Source organism: Talpa europaea (assembly GCF_964194135.1).
Source record: "Talpa europaea genome assembly, chromosome: 9".
Classification (NCBI taxonomy): Eukaryota; Metazoa; Chordata; class Mammalia; order Eulipotyphla; family Talpidae; genus Talpa; species Talpa europaea.
The window spans coordinates 10511016-10526629 of NC_140076.1; the positions used below are offsets into that span (position 1 = coordinate 10511016).

Genomic DNA, 15614 nt, shown 5'->3' on the forward strand with positions numbered 1-15614 from the left:
GTACTATTGCTATCCTCTTCGTGATACCCAGTGGTGCACATACTCAGCAGCCCCCTTTTTGAGGTTCATAGAGGAGCACGAAGCTGTCCAGGACTGTGCTTGGCTCATAAGTGCTAGAGCTGGGCCTGGAAAGGGCCATGGTTGGGTGTCAGCACTGCTGCCAACGCTACCAGCCGCTGCTGTGCAGCCTCCCGGGCCCTGCTGGGCCTCACCTGCTGTCCCTGCTCAGTTCTAGGGCTCCAAAGGCCACGGGCACGATGCTTCGAGTCCTGGTGGGGGCTGTCCTCCCCGCCATGCTGCTGGCCGCCCCACCGCCCATCAACAAGCTGGCACTGTTCCCGGACAAGAGTGCCTGGTGCGAGGCCAAGAACATCACCCAGATCGTGGGCCACAGTGGCTGTGAAGCCAAGTCCATCCAGAACAGGTGGGATCTAGTGGCTGGGTGTGGGGAGGACAGGGCCAGGAGGGAGGAAGAGGACAGGGCTGCCCACCTGCACCTCCTGCAGTGATACGGTGTGGTGACCTCTCCCCCCGCAGGGCGTGCCTAGGACAGTGCTTCAGCTACAGCGTCCCCAACACCTTCCCGCAGTCCACAGAGTCGCTGGTGCACTGCGACTCCTGCATGCCGGCCCAGTCCATGTGGGAGATTGTGAGTACTGCCCCGCCCCCGCCCGGCCCCCCGCTGTGTTGTGTGGGTTCCAAAAAGGCCCCTCTGCATGCAGGGACCGAGGCTGATGCTGGAGACACGCACGTGGCTCTTGCTTCCTGTATAGCTTAAGAGGTGCCACCAACATACACAGGACAGGAGATCTTTCTGAAGCTCTTGCTGATGTCAGTCATGTGCTGAAATTCTTTCCTTGGCTTTTCCAGTTGCTGTTGATGGGACCGAAGTCTTTGGAGGGATCTGACTCAACGGGCTTTCTAGCATCCTCTTGCCTCCCTCACCTTCTTTATAGCTCGACACTTGATACTTGATCATCTCCTTTCAGTCCCGCACACTCACCTCTGCTTACTGCCACAGGATCTTTGCACATACTCTTCTCCCAGTTGGGAGTGTCTTTCTCCTCCTCCTCTCTTAGTTAACTTCTGTTCATTCATTTTTTTAAAGACTTATTTTTATTTATTTATGCATAGAACTGGGGTGTAAGGCAGAGGTGTGGGGGGTGAGAGGATTCACCAGAGACAGAGTGGGGAGCAGAACAGGTAGACTGACTGAAATACACTGCTGAGGGGAGCAGCGGGCGAGACAGGAGAGGTCTGCTGCGCCATGTGGGTAGCTCCCTGGCCGGGATCGAACTCGGGCTGCAGTGGCTGGTGATAGCTTGATAGCGCTGACTTTAACCCCTGCGCCCCCAGGGAGGCCCAGCTTCTGTTCATTCTTTTGCTCTTTTCTGCCTCATTTTCTTAGGGCTCCGTTCCCACCCCCTGTGCGTCTGCTTTCACGATCTGTTACATCACAGTTTCCCATCTGCATTTGGGTTATTGTGACGTCTTTCCTCTAGTAGATCGAGTTTCTTGAGTGACTACGCCTGTCATGTGTCCCCAGAGCTGGCACTGAGCAGGTGATCTATGGAGGCAGAGAAAGAAAAAGAAAGGACTATTAGATGCATGGCAATAGGGGAAGAACATGATGCTCAAGGGGCTCATGCCTGGAACCTCAGCTGAGAGGGTCTGCTTTAAGGAAGTGATGTCTGAGTCCAGGCCCATAGGTTGAGTGGAAGTTAACTGGCCAGAGTTTGGGGCAGGTCAGGGGGATGGGTTTGATGAGACCCTTCCAGGCAGAGGGAACAGCATGTGCAAAGTCTCAGGTGGATGAGTGAGCACTGAACTGGTGGGAGTGGCACAGGGTCAGGAGTGGAGAGGTCAGCCGGGGCAGCCTGAGGGTTCTGGGTGGCCTTTATAGAGTCAGCATTTTTCTCCAAGTGCAGGGTGGGGTGGAGCATGGAGGGCATTTTAGGTAGGAAGAGGCCATACTGGATTATTTTGCTGTCTGATTTCTGTGGAGGAATGGATCAGAAGGTGGCAAGACTGGATGTGAGGAGCTGGGTCAGGGGCTCAGCCCCCTCTTCTTCTCGGCCTGCTGGGCTCCAGCATCTGGGGTGTCAGGGATTTCTGGTCCCATGGGGAAGTGTTCCTCTTAGGGCCTACCTGCCTGCCCCAGGCCTTTGGGAACATCTCTGCCCTTCTCTCCTGCCTCTCCAGGTGACCTTGGAGTGCCCTGGCCACGAGGAGGTACCCAGGGTGGACAAACTGGTGGAGAAGATTGTGCACTGCAGCTGCCAGGCATGTGGCAAAGAGCCGAGTCCAGAGGGGCTGAGCGTCTACGTGCAGGGCGAGGACGGGCCTGCCGCCCAGCCTGGCTCCCACCCCCACCCTCATCCCCACCCTCACCCAGCTGGGCAGGCCCCTGAGCCTGAGGACCCCCCGGGGGCCCCTCACCCTGAGGAAGAGGGGGCTGAGGACTGAGGCCCCCAAGGCTTCCTCCCCTCTCGTCCCCTGTGGCACGTTGGGTCTCGCCCTCCGGGGAGGAGTTGGGGGAGAGGCAGGAGCCCTCCCTTGGCACTGGATGGACTTGGATTGAGACTTGGACATGGAGTGCTTCCTGGTTGCCGTGGAGATCTGAAGGGGGGTGGGAACCCAGTGACACAATTTAATATATTCAAGAGTGGGGGGAGGGAGGAAGCAGAGGTCTTCAGGGCTCTTTAGCGGAGGGGTTCTCTCCTTTCCGCCTCCTAATGATGTGCGCTGGGCAGCGGGAGGAAGTTGGCTGAGCTGCTGAGGCAGGGTGAGGCCGTTCAAGATGGCGGAGCCAGGCTGAGGCCCAACAGCCCCTGGTGGGCCAGGGCCCCCCCGGGGGTGCAGACGGTGGTGCCGGGACTTGGGCTGAGGTGGGCACCTCCCCAGCAGCAGGAAGACCATTGGCAGAAGCAGAGAGCCCTACCCCCATAGGCTACCCCAAAGGCCTCCCACCCACTCCCCATGCCCAGGGCAGCCTCTCCCCGGTGGCACCAAGTGGCCCTCCCTTGATGGCGTGGCTGGGAGTCAGGCCTGGGCAGGACCCTGCTGACTCATGGCCCTGGAGCTGGGAGCCAAGCTCTGGGCCTCTCTGGTTTCTGTGGCTTTGGGGCGATGGGGCGGGGAGGGAGAAGCCTTCCTGACCAGTGGGCAGGGGTGACCCCCTACCACACCGTCACTGCGGAAGAGTAGTGCTGCCTCCCTCTCTGAAATCCCTATACCCCACGCCCCCAAATTCTAGGCTCCTCAGGAGCTGAGAGAGCCAATCAGTCTCACCCTCTGGGGCTGCTCTTTCTGAATACCTGATAGCTGGGAGGGGGTGCCCTTCCCCAGAGGTTTCAAGGTGAGACCTGGATTGGATGGATTCTGGCTGTGCCCCCAGAATCTAAGAGGAGGGAGGGTGCAGGCTTGTGGGGGCAGCGGTGTTCACTGCGTTTCGTGGCGGCCCTCTGGCTGTCCAATCTCACCCGCCTCCCCACTTCCAGCTGCACTTTAATACTTGGGGAATGTGGGGGCCCTGGAGAGGAGGGCAGTGAAGGCCACCCCTCAGCACCCAGAACTACCTGCCAGCCCTGCCAGCCCCCTGCCTGGGGTTCCCTGGTGTCGACTTCTGACAAGAGCTTCTGGAGCTTGTAACCAATAGATTGTCTCCCTGACGAACCCTGAGTTTTCTCATGAATAAACTCATTCAATGCCTGGTCCTCTTCCTCCCCGACTGGCTCTGCTGACCTGGCTGTGGATTCCCCTGCCCCATGTAGGCCTGGGAGGGAGGGTTGGGCTGCGTAGCCCCACAGCCCCTCCCTGCATCAGCACCCGCTCCTCTCCTTGTGCATCCCTAGCCCTCACCTCTTCCTCTGGTGCCCGCTGCTTGCCATTTGGGTGGGCCTCCAGGTCTGGCTGAGGTTTTCTGGTTTTGACCCCAGCACCCCTTATCCTTGCCTCATGCCATCTCTTCCCCATCACAGGGACTCAGCATCAGGCCTTGCCTGGACCCCAGCCTGGCCTGGCCCAGGAGGAGAGGAAAAGGACACCACCAGTGGTCACCAGTTAATATGCTAGTGGGGTGCTGTCTTAAGGACTTGACGTAATTAACCTGCCTTGCTCTCACCCCCAACCTGTGAGGCAGCAGTTGCCCTCATTTTGAAGGTGCCCAGGACCACAGAGTTGGGAATTGTCATCACCCGCCTCGTACCCAAGTAGCCTGGCCTCAGTGGTGGCCATTTGCTCTCACTGCCATTTGCCTAACTGGGTGCTTGACAGCCCTGGAGCCTTGTCCCCTCACAATGACACCCCGTGCAATTGAGCTGGGTCACCCCAGATTCTATACTGGGGCATGGTAGGCCTGGTGGTGTCATGGGAGAGGGCTGTGGCCCCTTCCCCCTTGCACACACTGCTGTAACCGCCACACGCCAGGTGGTCTGCATCTGTTACTTTGAATTCATGGAAAATTCTTAGTTTGCATGGAGAAGACCTTGGACCATTACACCTGGAAGTGATTTGCTCAGCCTGGGAAGCAGCAGTGCCCTGATTCTAATCCAGCACCCTTCTGGCAATGCTGGCTGTGTGGCACTCACATGATCTTTCCTTTCATGTCTGCTCTGTGCTGTCATGCAGGTGGGGGCTTTCCGGTCCAGAATGCCCTTGTTCAAGTCGCAGGACACAGCCTGCGCGACCACCCAGGGTGGCCTGCACCCCTCAAGGTGGAATTGGCTTAGGGAAAAGTTTATGTCCTGCATGCAGACTCGGATACCCCGTGTCTGGTAAGGACAACCCTATGGACCATAGTCACTGCACGTCTGCAGGTGAGGGCTGACTCCAGGGCACAGAGAAAGTGTTGCCAGGGTCCAGGGAACTCAGGGATCAGGTTCAAGTGAAGGACTCCTGCCGGGTCCTTAGTGTCGGGCCTCAGGCCCCAGCACAGTCTTGGCAGAGCGAGTCTCGGTCAGGAGCTGCCTGCATCCTCTGGAACGAGGCGGGGTGTAAATACATAGACACAGTAAGAGGCTGAAGGCAGGAAGGCGGCTGGTGGCCGGCCTGAAATGCCAGGCCGAGTGCAGACTTCGTCCCTTCTGCACTAATGGCCCAGGAGCTGCCTGCGCAGAGCTGGGTTTCAGCGAGGCCGAGAGGAAGGGGGCACAGGCCGGGCACTAGCTGTCCACCGCGGGCAGCCAGGCTTGGGCGGGGCAGCAAGGATGGGGCGGGGCCGCGGGGAGGCGGGGCCTCACGGGAGCAGCGCAGCTGATTGGGCGGTTGGGCGTGGGCGCATCGAGTGGGAGGGGCCACGCTGGAGAGCCCGAAGAAGCGTCTCACTTGCCCGCTGGGCGATGGGTCGGAGGTGTGAGCGGTGACTTCCGACCCTTCCCCTCGCCAAGCTCGAACGGAACCACCAAGACAGCCCTGAATAAAGCACCCTGCAGCCCCCCAACCCCGGCATTTCCCCTCAGCACCGCAAGGGAGGAGGGACTTAAAATCCGTGCAAGGTAGCACTGCCAAGTGCAGGTCATCTCGGGGTGGGCGGGTCATTAGCATCGGCTTCCGAACCTGGTTTGCCAACAATTCTCAGTTAATTTTCTCCCCCTGCTCCAAGCCTCTGGGAAAATTCAGTCTGCCTAGATTCAAATCCTAGCTGGGTCTCTCCTACCTGTGTGAACTTGAGAGAGCCACTTAAGTGCTCCCTGAGTTTCCCCATCTGAAAAATGGGGAATAATGATCTTACCTACCCTGCTCCCAGGCTCGTGGTGAGGTTTACACGAAGCTGTGTACATGGGCAACTTGTAACAGTGCCTGGCAGATAGTGAACTTTGAAATTTTTTTAAAAGATTTATTTATTTATGCATACAAAAGCTGGGGTACAGGCCAGAGGTGTGGGGAATGAGAGGATTCACCAGAGACAGAGTGGGGAGCAGAACAGGCGGATTGACTGAAATACACTACTGAGGGGAGCAGTGGGCGAGTCAGACGAGGTCTGCTGTGCCATGTGGGTAGCTCCCTGGCCTGCTGGGGGATCGAACTCGTGCTGCAGTGGCTACAGAAGCTTCATAGGTTGCATCTTAACCCCTTGTGCCACCAGGGAGGCCCCGAAATTGATAATTTTATTAAAATTATTGAGAATGACTATTTGGCCCATAAATGCTGGTGGTTGGATTGATAGTCTTTTTTATTGAATTGATAGTCTTGTTTATTGGATTGATAGTCTTGTTGATATGTTTTATCAACAGGCTAGTATGTGCTGAGGATACAGCAATGAACAAAAGGGACAGATCCCTGCCCTCATGGAGTTTACCCATGTAGTTTCAGGGCCTCCAGCAGGAGCTGCTTTGGGAAGACCCCACAATCTCCTGGGCCACAGTTTCTCCATCTCTGCAATGGGGAGCTCTCCCTGCTCCTCTATGTACTGACAGGCATGGTGGTCGGGGGCAGAGGGCTTGCTAAGGCTCAGCTGCCCCATGTGACACCAGCCTTCCCCTCCAGGAAGGATGAGTCCTGTCACTAGAGGCAAATGCTGAGCATCCTTGAAGGTCCTCCTCTACCCAGAATTGTTAAGGAAGTGCAGGACTTGATTGTTCCAAGACCGAAATGACAAACTTAAGCACACACATGGAACTCCTGAAAAGGTCTTAAATTTAAATTAAAGGTCTTAAATAGTAGTGTGACCACAAGGTGGCACCACCACCCAGGCCCAGTCTTGAAAAATTACCATTTTTTTTTTAATTACAGCAAAGTACAAGTCATAATGTAACATCTGTGAATTTATCTCCTAGAACGAACAAATACTAACATTTTTTGTCATGTTTTCTTTAGGTTTAAAAAAAACTAAGGACATTAAACATTACAGCAAAATCGAAAGCAGAGGGACTAATATTTTATCTCAATATATGCAACTAAATTTTTATACAGCTAACATTTATCAGCCACTGCCTCTGTGTGAGATGGCAGACATTTAAATACTCATCCTGTTTATGTTACCCCTACCCCAATTTCATAGTAGCAGAGAATCTGACTCTGCCAAGCTCACAACCTAGGTCCACTGGGACCACTGGGACAATGGACCTAGGTTGCTGGACTCCAAAGTCTATTCCATGTAGCATCTCTCGGGTTTGCTGTTGCTGGGCTGAAGGACTGTTAGCGAGCTGAGTGCATTCCCCTGGGGGGCGGGGGGCACAGAGGCCAACAGCTAGCTGACACAGGGCACTGAAAGTTTTGTGGATTACCCCGGTATTGTTTCCTCCAGGACCCTGGGAGGTGGGCGATGTATTGCTCTGCTAACTGTCACAGAGGAGAAAACAGTGCTGGTCAGTCTTGGGGCTGAGACCCCACATCCAGTCTTTCCCATTCTCTGCCGGGTGCCTGGCATCCTATTCCTTGAAGTGCTGCAGGAATTGTCCCTTGGTTGTCAAGGTGATGCGAGTTGGGGAGGGGGAGGATAGGCCTCTTCCTCCAGCATCATCTGCCACCGAGACTGGTGTTCTGAGCACCTACCAGTGACTTGGGGGAGGCTGAGGGGGCCGCAAGGTCTTGAGCATTCTCTCCCTCTGTATTAGGCAGGCCCGAGTTTCAGACCATTTGATCACTTGCTGCTGGTGACCTTGGGTGAGGCCCAGGGCTCTCTGAGCCCCAATTTAACACCTCCCTCTCAGTATTATTATGGGGGTAGGGGGAATATAATTAACCCCTGAAACTTAGCAGGTATTATTTTTCTGTTTCTGTAGAGGGAAGGAAGACTACCTCCTTTGGGCTAGATTCTCTTTATATTGCTCTACATTTTCTTTTGTTTTATAGCAATGATCATTTATGGCTACTGTAAGGTTAATTGTGTCACTGTCTCCTTCCACTAGAATGTAAACTCTGAGAAGTAGGGACTCTGTCTTGGTTATTGTAGTCGACAGGACTGGTCACAACGGTGCCAGATACCTAGTAAGTGCTCAATAAATGTTTGTAAAATGAATGGCTGGAACCCACACACATCTTCTAGGTGTCGCGTGGAGGCTCTTCTTAGCCAGGGGGGCAGGTATCCTGCAGGGCCACACCTACTCCTGTACTGCTGGTGACTCTGCTCCTTCTGGCCTGGGGAGTCCCCAGGCCGGTGGCTGTGTGACTCTGGGGGTGCCTGCAGGTCGGAGGCTTCTTCCCGCGTGTCTGGGTTGTCCCCAGATGGGATGGTTTCTGTCTGGGAGCAGGTAGTCTGCTGTTCAAAGGCTTGAAGGAATTATTACACACGTACCTGTGTGTACATCTTCGGGTGTCAACCCGCCTGCTTAATATCCCCCAAAGGGCTCCCCCAGGTAGTGCGGTGACCCCCGCGACGGGTGGGCTGCGGTCCGCGGGGGAGCAGTCCTGTGAAGGGCGATTCAGGCCCCCTCTCCGAGTTCCTCCTGCGCCCCCGCCACGTGTGAGCCGGGGAGGGGGATGCGGAGGTGTGGAGGCTGCCGGAGCTGAGGCGGCGACCTGGCGCAGCGGGGGCTCTCGGATCGTCTCTCCGCAGGCCTGGGGTACTCGGGACCCGGTCTGCGGGCGAGACGCGGGCTCGGCTCTCCCCACCCACCGCGGGGCGGGGCGCGGGCTCGGCGGCGCCGGCACCGCGCGCTCCGGGAAGCGCCCCCCGGCTCCTCTGCGCACGCCGGCCCCTCGCGGCGCCTGCCGGGCTCCGGAGCCCCGGCCCCGCCGCCCGCCCGCCCGCGGCCGCCTCGCCCCCGCCCGGCCCCGCCGGGCCTGCCGCAGTCCCCGGCCGCCGAGCCGCGCGGAGCGCCCAGGTACCGGGTGCGGGCGGGAGCGGGGCCGGAGCCCCGGCGCGGGCGGCGGGTGGGGGTGGAGGCGCGGCCGCTGCTCCGCCTCCCTCCGCGGGCCGCCCCGCGCCCCCCGCGGCCGCAGGGAGCCGTGTGCGCCCCGGCGCGGAGCTGCCCTGGCGCCGGCTCCGAGACCCGCCTTTCCCGCCAGGGGCTTTGCTCGCGCCCGTGTCCCCCCAGCCTGCCGCCCAAGCGCTGCGACTCCCGACCCGCGCCCCCGTCTGCCTACCGGCGTGGGGAGCGCGCCCCGGGCGTGAGAGCGCCTGTAGGTCCCCCGCCGCCACCCGCCCGGGTCTCCGCGGCAGGCGGGCGCCCCGGCCCAGCGGACGGACGGCCCTGCCCCCCTGGAGGCTCCGCTTCTCAGAGCTGCCCGCCCAAACTTCCCGCCCCGCGCCCGAGGACGCCCGCACACCCCTCCCCGTCCCCGGTGGGGCGCTGCCCCTCGACCTCGCGCCCCCGGCCCTGGGGGTCTGTGCTCACCAGCCACGCCCGTCCAGCCTCGGCTCCTGCAGGGCCTCGCCCCGACCTCCGCCCACCCCGCCGCCTCGCCGGAGCCCCCTCGGGCCTCGCCTCCAGCCTGCGCGCCCATGGTCCCCGAGCCGGGCCCGGCCAACGCCACCGCCCCGGACTGGGGCTTGCGCGCTCCGTCGGGCCCCGGGGGCAGCGGCTGGGCGGCGGCCGCCATGTGCGTGGTCATCGCGCTGACGGCGGCGGCCAACTCGCTGCTCATCGCGCTCATCTGCTCGCAGCCCGCCCTGCGCAACACGTCCAACTTCTTCTTGGTGTCGCTCTTCACGTCGGACCTGATGGTGGGGCTGGTGGTGATGCCGCCGGCCATGCTGAACGCGCTGTACGGGCGCTGGGTGCTGGCGCGCCGCCTCTGCCTGCTCTGGGCCGCCTTCGACGTGATGTGCTGCAGCGCCTCCATCCTCAACCTCTGCCTCATCAGCCTGGACCGGTATCTGCTCATCCTCTCTCCGCTGCGCTACAAGCTGCGCATGACGCCCGCGCGCGCCCTGGCGCTGGTGCTGGGCGCCTGGAGCCTGGCGGCGCTCACCTCCTTCCTGCCCCTGCTGCTGGGCTGGCACGAGCTGGGCCGAGTGCGGGCGCCTGCCCAGGGCCAGTGCCGTCTGCTGGCCAGCCTCCCTTTCGTCCTCGTGGCCTCGGGCCTCACCTTCTTCTTGCCCTCAGGCGCCATCTGCTTCACCTACTGCAGGATCCTGCTGGCTGCGCGGAAGCAGGCGGTCCAGGTGGCCTCCCTCACCACCAGCGTGGCCGGCCAGGCCTTGGAGACGCTGCAGGTACCCGGGTGCGCTGGGAGAGCCAGGCTTGTGGGATGAGAGGTTGGAGAGGTATGAACAGCCCACGGGTACCCACCACAGTATACACTTGCTGGCGACCTCCCGATGGCCATTTCTTCTGAACTCTCTAGACTCAGTGCCCAGCTGTCCACGGGATGCTGCAGGAATGCAACTCTCCCCACCTGCTTCTCCCTGGTCTTCCCCATCATGGCAAAGGCACTACTATGCCATCACATGCCAACGGTAGGAGTAATTTTCCTCTTTCCTGCTCTCCTGTTTCATGAGTGAGATCTGTGGGTGCTGCCTTCTCAGCACGTGCCATCTCCAATGCCACCGTCCTAATCCCAGGCACCACCATGTCTTACCTCCATCTTTGAGAGTGTCCTGCCCAGTCCCACTGCTGCCACTGCAGACCCACTCTCCATTTTCTGCACAAGAGCTGGAGGAAAAAAAAAAAAGATCATGGCTCTCCCTTGCTTCACACCTTCAGTGGTCCTCACTCTCTCCAGATGAAGAGGAGGCCTATTGGGGTCTGTCCTCAGGATACGGTCCTGCCAACCCCTTCGGTTTTACCTGCTCTCCTTTCCCCCTTCTTTTACTCTGCACCAGTCACATGACCATTCTGAAGGTTCTAGAAGGCACCAGACTGACTTTTGCACCTAGGTCTTTGCACTTGATGTTCCTTGTGCCCTGAAGGCCCTTCCTCCAGGGCTGCCCTTGCTGATTCTTGTTGAGTGGATAAGCTGCCACTTCCCAGAGGCTGAGCTCTGTCTTGCGGCCCCCACCCCCACCCCGTTCTCTATGCCAACCTCCATTTTATTTGTTAACTTGTTCATTCTCTGTGTCCCATGCAAATATAAGCTCCAGGGCCTGGTGGATCTGGGTGGGTTTTGATCCCCCTTGCACATAGTAGGGGCTTACTAATACCTGTGGGTGGGATACTTTCACTGAGAGAAAAGCCCTGGGGTGCAGAGCGGCTGCTCTCATCACTCAGGCCACAGGACGCCCCAGTCCTCTTGTCCACCCTGCAGATGGGGCTTTAGATGACCAGGCTTGAGCCCCAGGGATCAGGTCACAGGCCCCAAGGAAAGTCTCAGCGGGGCTAGCCAGGCTCATCTGGGTGTCGTCTCAGGAGAAGGCTCCTGCAGGATGGCAGGGCGCTTTGGGGGTCACTGGTGTCACTGGGTGCAGGGGGGTTTGGCTGAGAGCCAAAGGACCGACACCCTCGTCGGTAGTTCCCCAGAACAGCTTGCCTGTTGCCCACAACAGTGAGGTTCAAGGTCAGATCTGCTGATGTCTAATATGGATATGAGCTGCGGGCAGCAGGCGGGCAGTGACGGCCTGAAAACACTGGCCCAGGAACACCACCCCGTGTCCCCTGCTTCCTGGCTGGACCTTCCCTCTGTGCTCTGTTGGGTCCTCCTGATCGGTCCCCGGCCGTGGCATCAGTCCTTGAACCTCTTTGTTCTGTTTCTGCATCCACGGCCTTTGTGAGCTCATCTTGGCTCATGACAGAAAATACCACCTACATGCCAATGACTCCCAGCCTGCGCGGCTCACCCAATGTGCCCCAAAGAGAACTCGGGATTTTCCAGGCCCCAGATGCAGTCCCCTCTCATCTCATACCAATGAATGGAGGCTGCAAGCTTCCAGCTGCTCACGCAGGACCTTGGAGGCTGCCAGGTTGTCCCTCTTTCTCATACCTCTTATCACTACCTTTAAAACGTGTCCAGGTTCTCACCTCTTCTGTCTGCATTGATCCCTCTGGGCCCCTGGCGGAGCCCTTCACAGCTGTCTGGGTTCTTGGAGTCATCGCCACTGACCTCCTGATTCCTTTCTTAGGCTCTTTCCATCTCACACAACAGCCAGAGTGATCTCTTTAAAACACTGTCCTGTTGTGTTTTTCCTCTGCTCTGACGGCCTCACATCTCCTGTCACCTGGCCCTTTAAGCCCTCCCTGGCCATCTCCCCTCCCGCTGGGCCCCTCACTCTGTTTCATTTGCTATTCCCTGAACACACCAAGAAAACTCCTGCCACAGGACCTTTGCACTTGCTCTTCCCTCTGCCTACAGTTCCCTTTCTCCACACCCCACGCCCCACAAGGCTCTCCCTCCTCACTTTCTGCCTCTGCTGGGCTGCCTAATCATTCTACCAAGAGTAGCAAGTGCCCATTTTCCCATCTCCCTCCTGTCCATGTCCTGAGTTAGTGTTCTCAGCAGCCCCAATACCTCCAGACATATTATATACTTCCCCCTTTTTTTAGATTAATTAATTAATTAATCAATTGTTTATACAAGCACTGGGCACAGTCAGAAGCGCGGGAGGGTGAGAGAATTCACCAGAGCCAGAGCGGGGAGCAGAGCAGGCAGAAGGACCGAAGTACACTGCTGAGGGGAGCAGCGGGCGGCAGGAGAGGTCTGCTCGCCATGTGGGACCCTCCTCCGGTGGCCGGGGAGCAGCCGGGGATCAAACCAGCGCTGCAGAGGCTGCGGGCAGCTTCGCAACCCAGCGCTCAACCGCTGCGCCACCGGGGAGGCCCTCCCCTTTATTTCTTTATTGTTTATTTCCTCCTGCTAGAATGTACGTGCTAGAAAGGCGGGGACTTGTCTCAATTTTCTGCACCTCAAACAGTGTCTTGAGCATCTGAGGTCTCAGTGCGCATGGGCAGAGGCGTGAAATGACACCATGCTCTGCAGAGCCTGGGGCTCCTCCCCTGTCCGCATTTCTTCTTTTCCTTCTGCTCCTTTCAGACCTGGTCTTGTGCTGATGGGGCCTATGCTGTCCAGCGCATGACTTCATTTGCTGGGTGACATGGCGGGGTACCTACTTTGTGGGGGAGCTGAGCTGGGCTGTGGACACGTGATGAACAGACCCTGAAAGGCCTGCCCTTTGGGTTTCTAGGTTCTAGCCAGGGGACAGACCTCAGCTGTGAGACCCTAGCACAGTGAGGGTTACAGAGCCTGTAAGAGAGCGCCTCAGCCAGTGAACCTTCAAAATCTGTTCTTTGTCATGCGTATGTTTGAAAGCTGAAGCAAAGAATTCACTCTGAACCCTAGAACCAAAGACTGGGGTGGGGGGCCTCTGTGGGTCCTTGAGGCCAGTCCGCTCCCTCCCTGAGGAATGACCCCTGGGCCTCTCCAGCTAGAAATGCATCTTTTCTAATTCTCCTCCATCTCCGGAAAACCGTTTCTCTCGGTTTCACTGCATCAGGCCTGGCCACTTCCTTTGCTTCCCAAACCATTCGGCTCCTAAGGAGCTTCTGCCTGCATTGTTGGAATTTGCCTCTGGGGAACCGCCTTTTCTCTGGCCTCCTGGGCCACAACCCCCTGCTTCCGCCCCCCCCCCCCCCCAGCTGGTTGGCCCCAGAGACCAGCAGCAGCCAGCCTGGGGGCAGGGGCTCTCTCAGTGCCTGCACCTAAAGGAACTGATGTGAATGAGCAAAACTTGGGGACCCTTTCCTCCTGTTTTCAACCCCACTTAGCCCTTACTTCCCTTCCCCAACTCGGCCTCCAGCCCCCCAGGGAGAGCAGGGAGCTGGCACAGGTCCCCGAAGCCCCAGCCTGGTGGGCTTGAGGACAGGGCTGCTGAGCAGCCTCGCTCCAGCCGCTGTGCCCGCCGTCCATGTGAACAGGCTTTGAAAGAGTCAATATTTCAACCAGGTCTTCCCTGCCCTAGGAAGGGATCCTTCCAGGCTTTTTTCTTTTTAAGGGCAGGTTAATTATGTACAAAAAAAAAAAAAAAAAAAAAGGAAAGGCGAGGAAGAGGCTTGCACAGACATAGGTGGGCGGGAGAGCTGCCCCTTCCAGACTTTGAGGAAGGGGTCTTGCTGGGGGACTGTGGGCAGAGCGTGGAGAGAGAGGGGTGTGAGGGGTGTCGAGAGAGATCGTGCCGGGGCAGGAGTGTGTGTGTGTGTGTGTGTGTTTGGGGGTGAGGAAGAGAAAGTGGGTGCCTGGTGGGATGGTGCTCAGCTTGGGGGATTCTGGAGGGGCCAGCTGGGGCCCTGGCCCGATGGAGAACAGGAGCCGGAGACCGCCTCGCTCTCTCTCTGCCTCGCTCTCTCTCTGCCAGGACTCCTGACCCTCTGCTCCATCACCCCTGCCCGCCATCTTCCTCAGAACCTCATCTTTCTCCCTCCAGCCCCAACTCCCCCCATTTCTCTGCCTCCCGTCATCCTCGCCTCCCCCCCACCCCCCCAGTGTCTCGTCCTTTTCCTCCTCCCCCAGGCTTTCCCAGCCTCCCTCGCCCAACCATGCATCACTCTGTCTGAGTGATCCATCTTCCCTCCATCTCTGCTTCCTCCTCCTCAGAGGAGCTGTGATCACAGAAATATCTCGCAGGGGGAGGAGGGGGCTGAGCTGGGAGAGCTGACGGGAGTCGGGAGTCATGCGGAGAGCGGGGGTTTGGGCTGCTGCTTGGAAGAGGCGGCTGGGCGCAGCCAGGGCAGGTCACAGGAGTTTGTGCACCAGCTGGTCATGGGTTCAAATCCTGCCTGTTTTCCATCAGAGCCCAATAACTTTAGACAAATCGTTCACCTCCCTCTACCCCAGGGGCAGTTATGCTTATCACACGAGGGCATTTGAAGAATCAGAGAGATGATGTATGCAAACCGGGCACGTAGTAGGTGCTCAACAAATGTGAGTTCCTCTCTTTTCCTCTTGATGGCAAAATTGATGGCTCACCCCTCTGAGCCTTTTCAGGGTAAAAAGCCACATCTCTGAGTCAAAGCGCTGAGCTGGGCACCAGTTACATCAGCGGCAAGTGGTTCTTACCATGTGCCAGGCACCATTCCAGTAACTTTCTGCAAATTATCCTATCTAAACTCTCCTACAGGGGTTTCCCTGGTGGCCAACGGGTTAAGTCTCAGCACTATCACCCCTACTACCTGAGTTCAATCCCCGGCCAGGGAGCTGACCCACATGGCACAGCAGACCTCTCCAGTCTCGTCTGCTGCTCCCCTCAGTATTTCAGTAGATCTGCTGTTCTGTTCTGCTCCCCACTCTGTCTCTGGTGAATCTTCTCATGCCCCAAACCTCTGTCCCACACCCCAGTTCTTCTATGCAAAAATTAAAAAAAAACCCAACAACTGGCCTACAGTCCCAATGAGGTAGATGCTGTGATATTGACCATTTTATAGGAAAGAAAGCTGAGGCACAGAGAGGGCAAGAGCCTTGCTTAGGGTCACTCAATGGAGTAGTCACAGCCATGGCTTGAAACCAGGCAGGCTGGCTCCAGAGCCTGCCATGCACCCTAATTAGATGATGGTAAAAATTTTAAGGTACGCTGGAGAGTACATAAGGACACTTAAAATAAAAATTCAGCAATGGAGGTAAAGCAATAGAGGCCTCTGACTTTTGTCCAATCAGCTTCCAATCCCAGGAACACACATCAATTTAGGATATGTTTTTCCATGTGTTTACCTATTTGTTTATGTACCAAAAAGAAACAGTGTTTTGTTTTGGGTGTTTTTTAGACCAATGGCATCATACTGTATCTATTGTTTTGCAACTTGTCATTA

General features: G+C 57.6%; 2 protein-coding genes across 2 annotated transcripts in view; both read left to right on the plus strand.

The window, feature by feature from the left end:
* Positions 1–230: 230 nt before the first annotated feature.
* LOC311177106 (neuroblastoma suppressor of tumorigenicity 1) lies at positions 231–2466 on the plus strand (the record flags this gene model as incomplete). Its single annotated transcript, XM_084242877.1, has 3 exons — positions 231–424; positions 538–649; positions 2203–2466. The coding sequence occupies exons 1-3, from the start codon at positions 258–260 to the stop codon at positions 2464–2466; spliced, it is 543 nt and encodes a 180-aa protein (XP_084099003.1). The 5' UTR covers positions 231–257.
* A 6919-nt stretch (positions 2467–9385) lies between these two features.
* Positions 9386–15614, plus strand: part of HTR6 (5-hydroxytryptamine receptor 6) — a gene marked incomplete at both ends in the record, with an annotated part of 10520 nt that continues 4291 nt past the window's right edge. The window contains one exon of the mRNA XM_084243303.1: positions 9386–10099. Coding sequence (XP_084099429.1) covers positions 9386–10099 — 714 coding nt within the window. The remainder of the gene's footprint in view (positions 10100–15614) is intronic.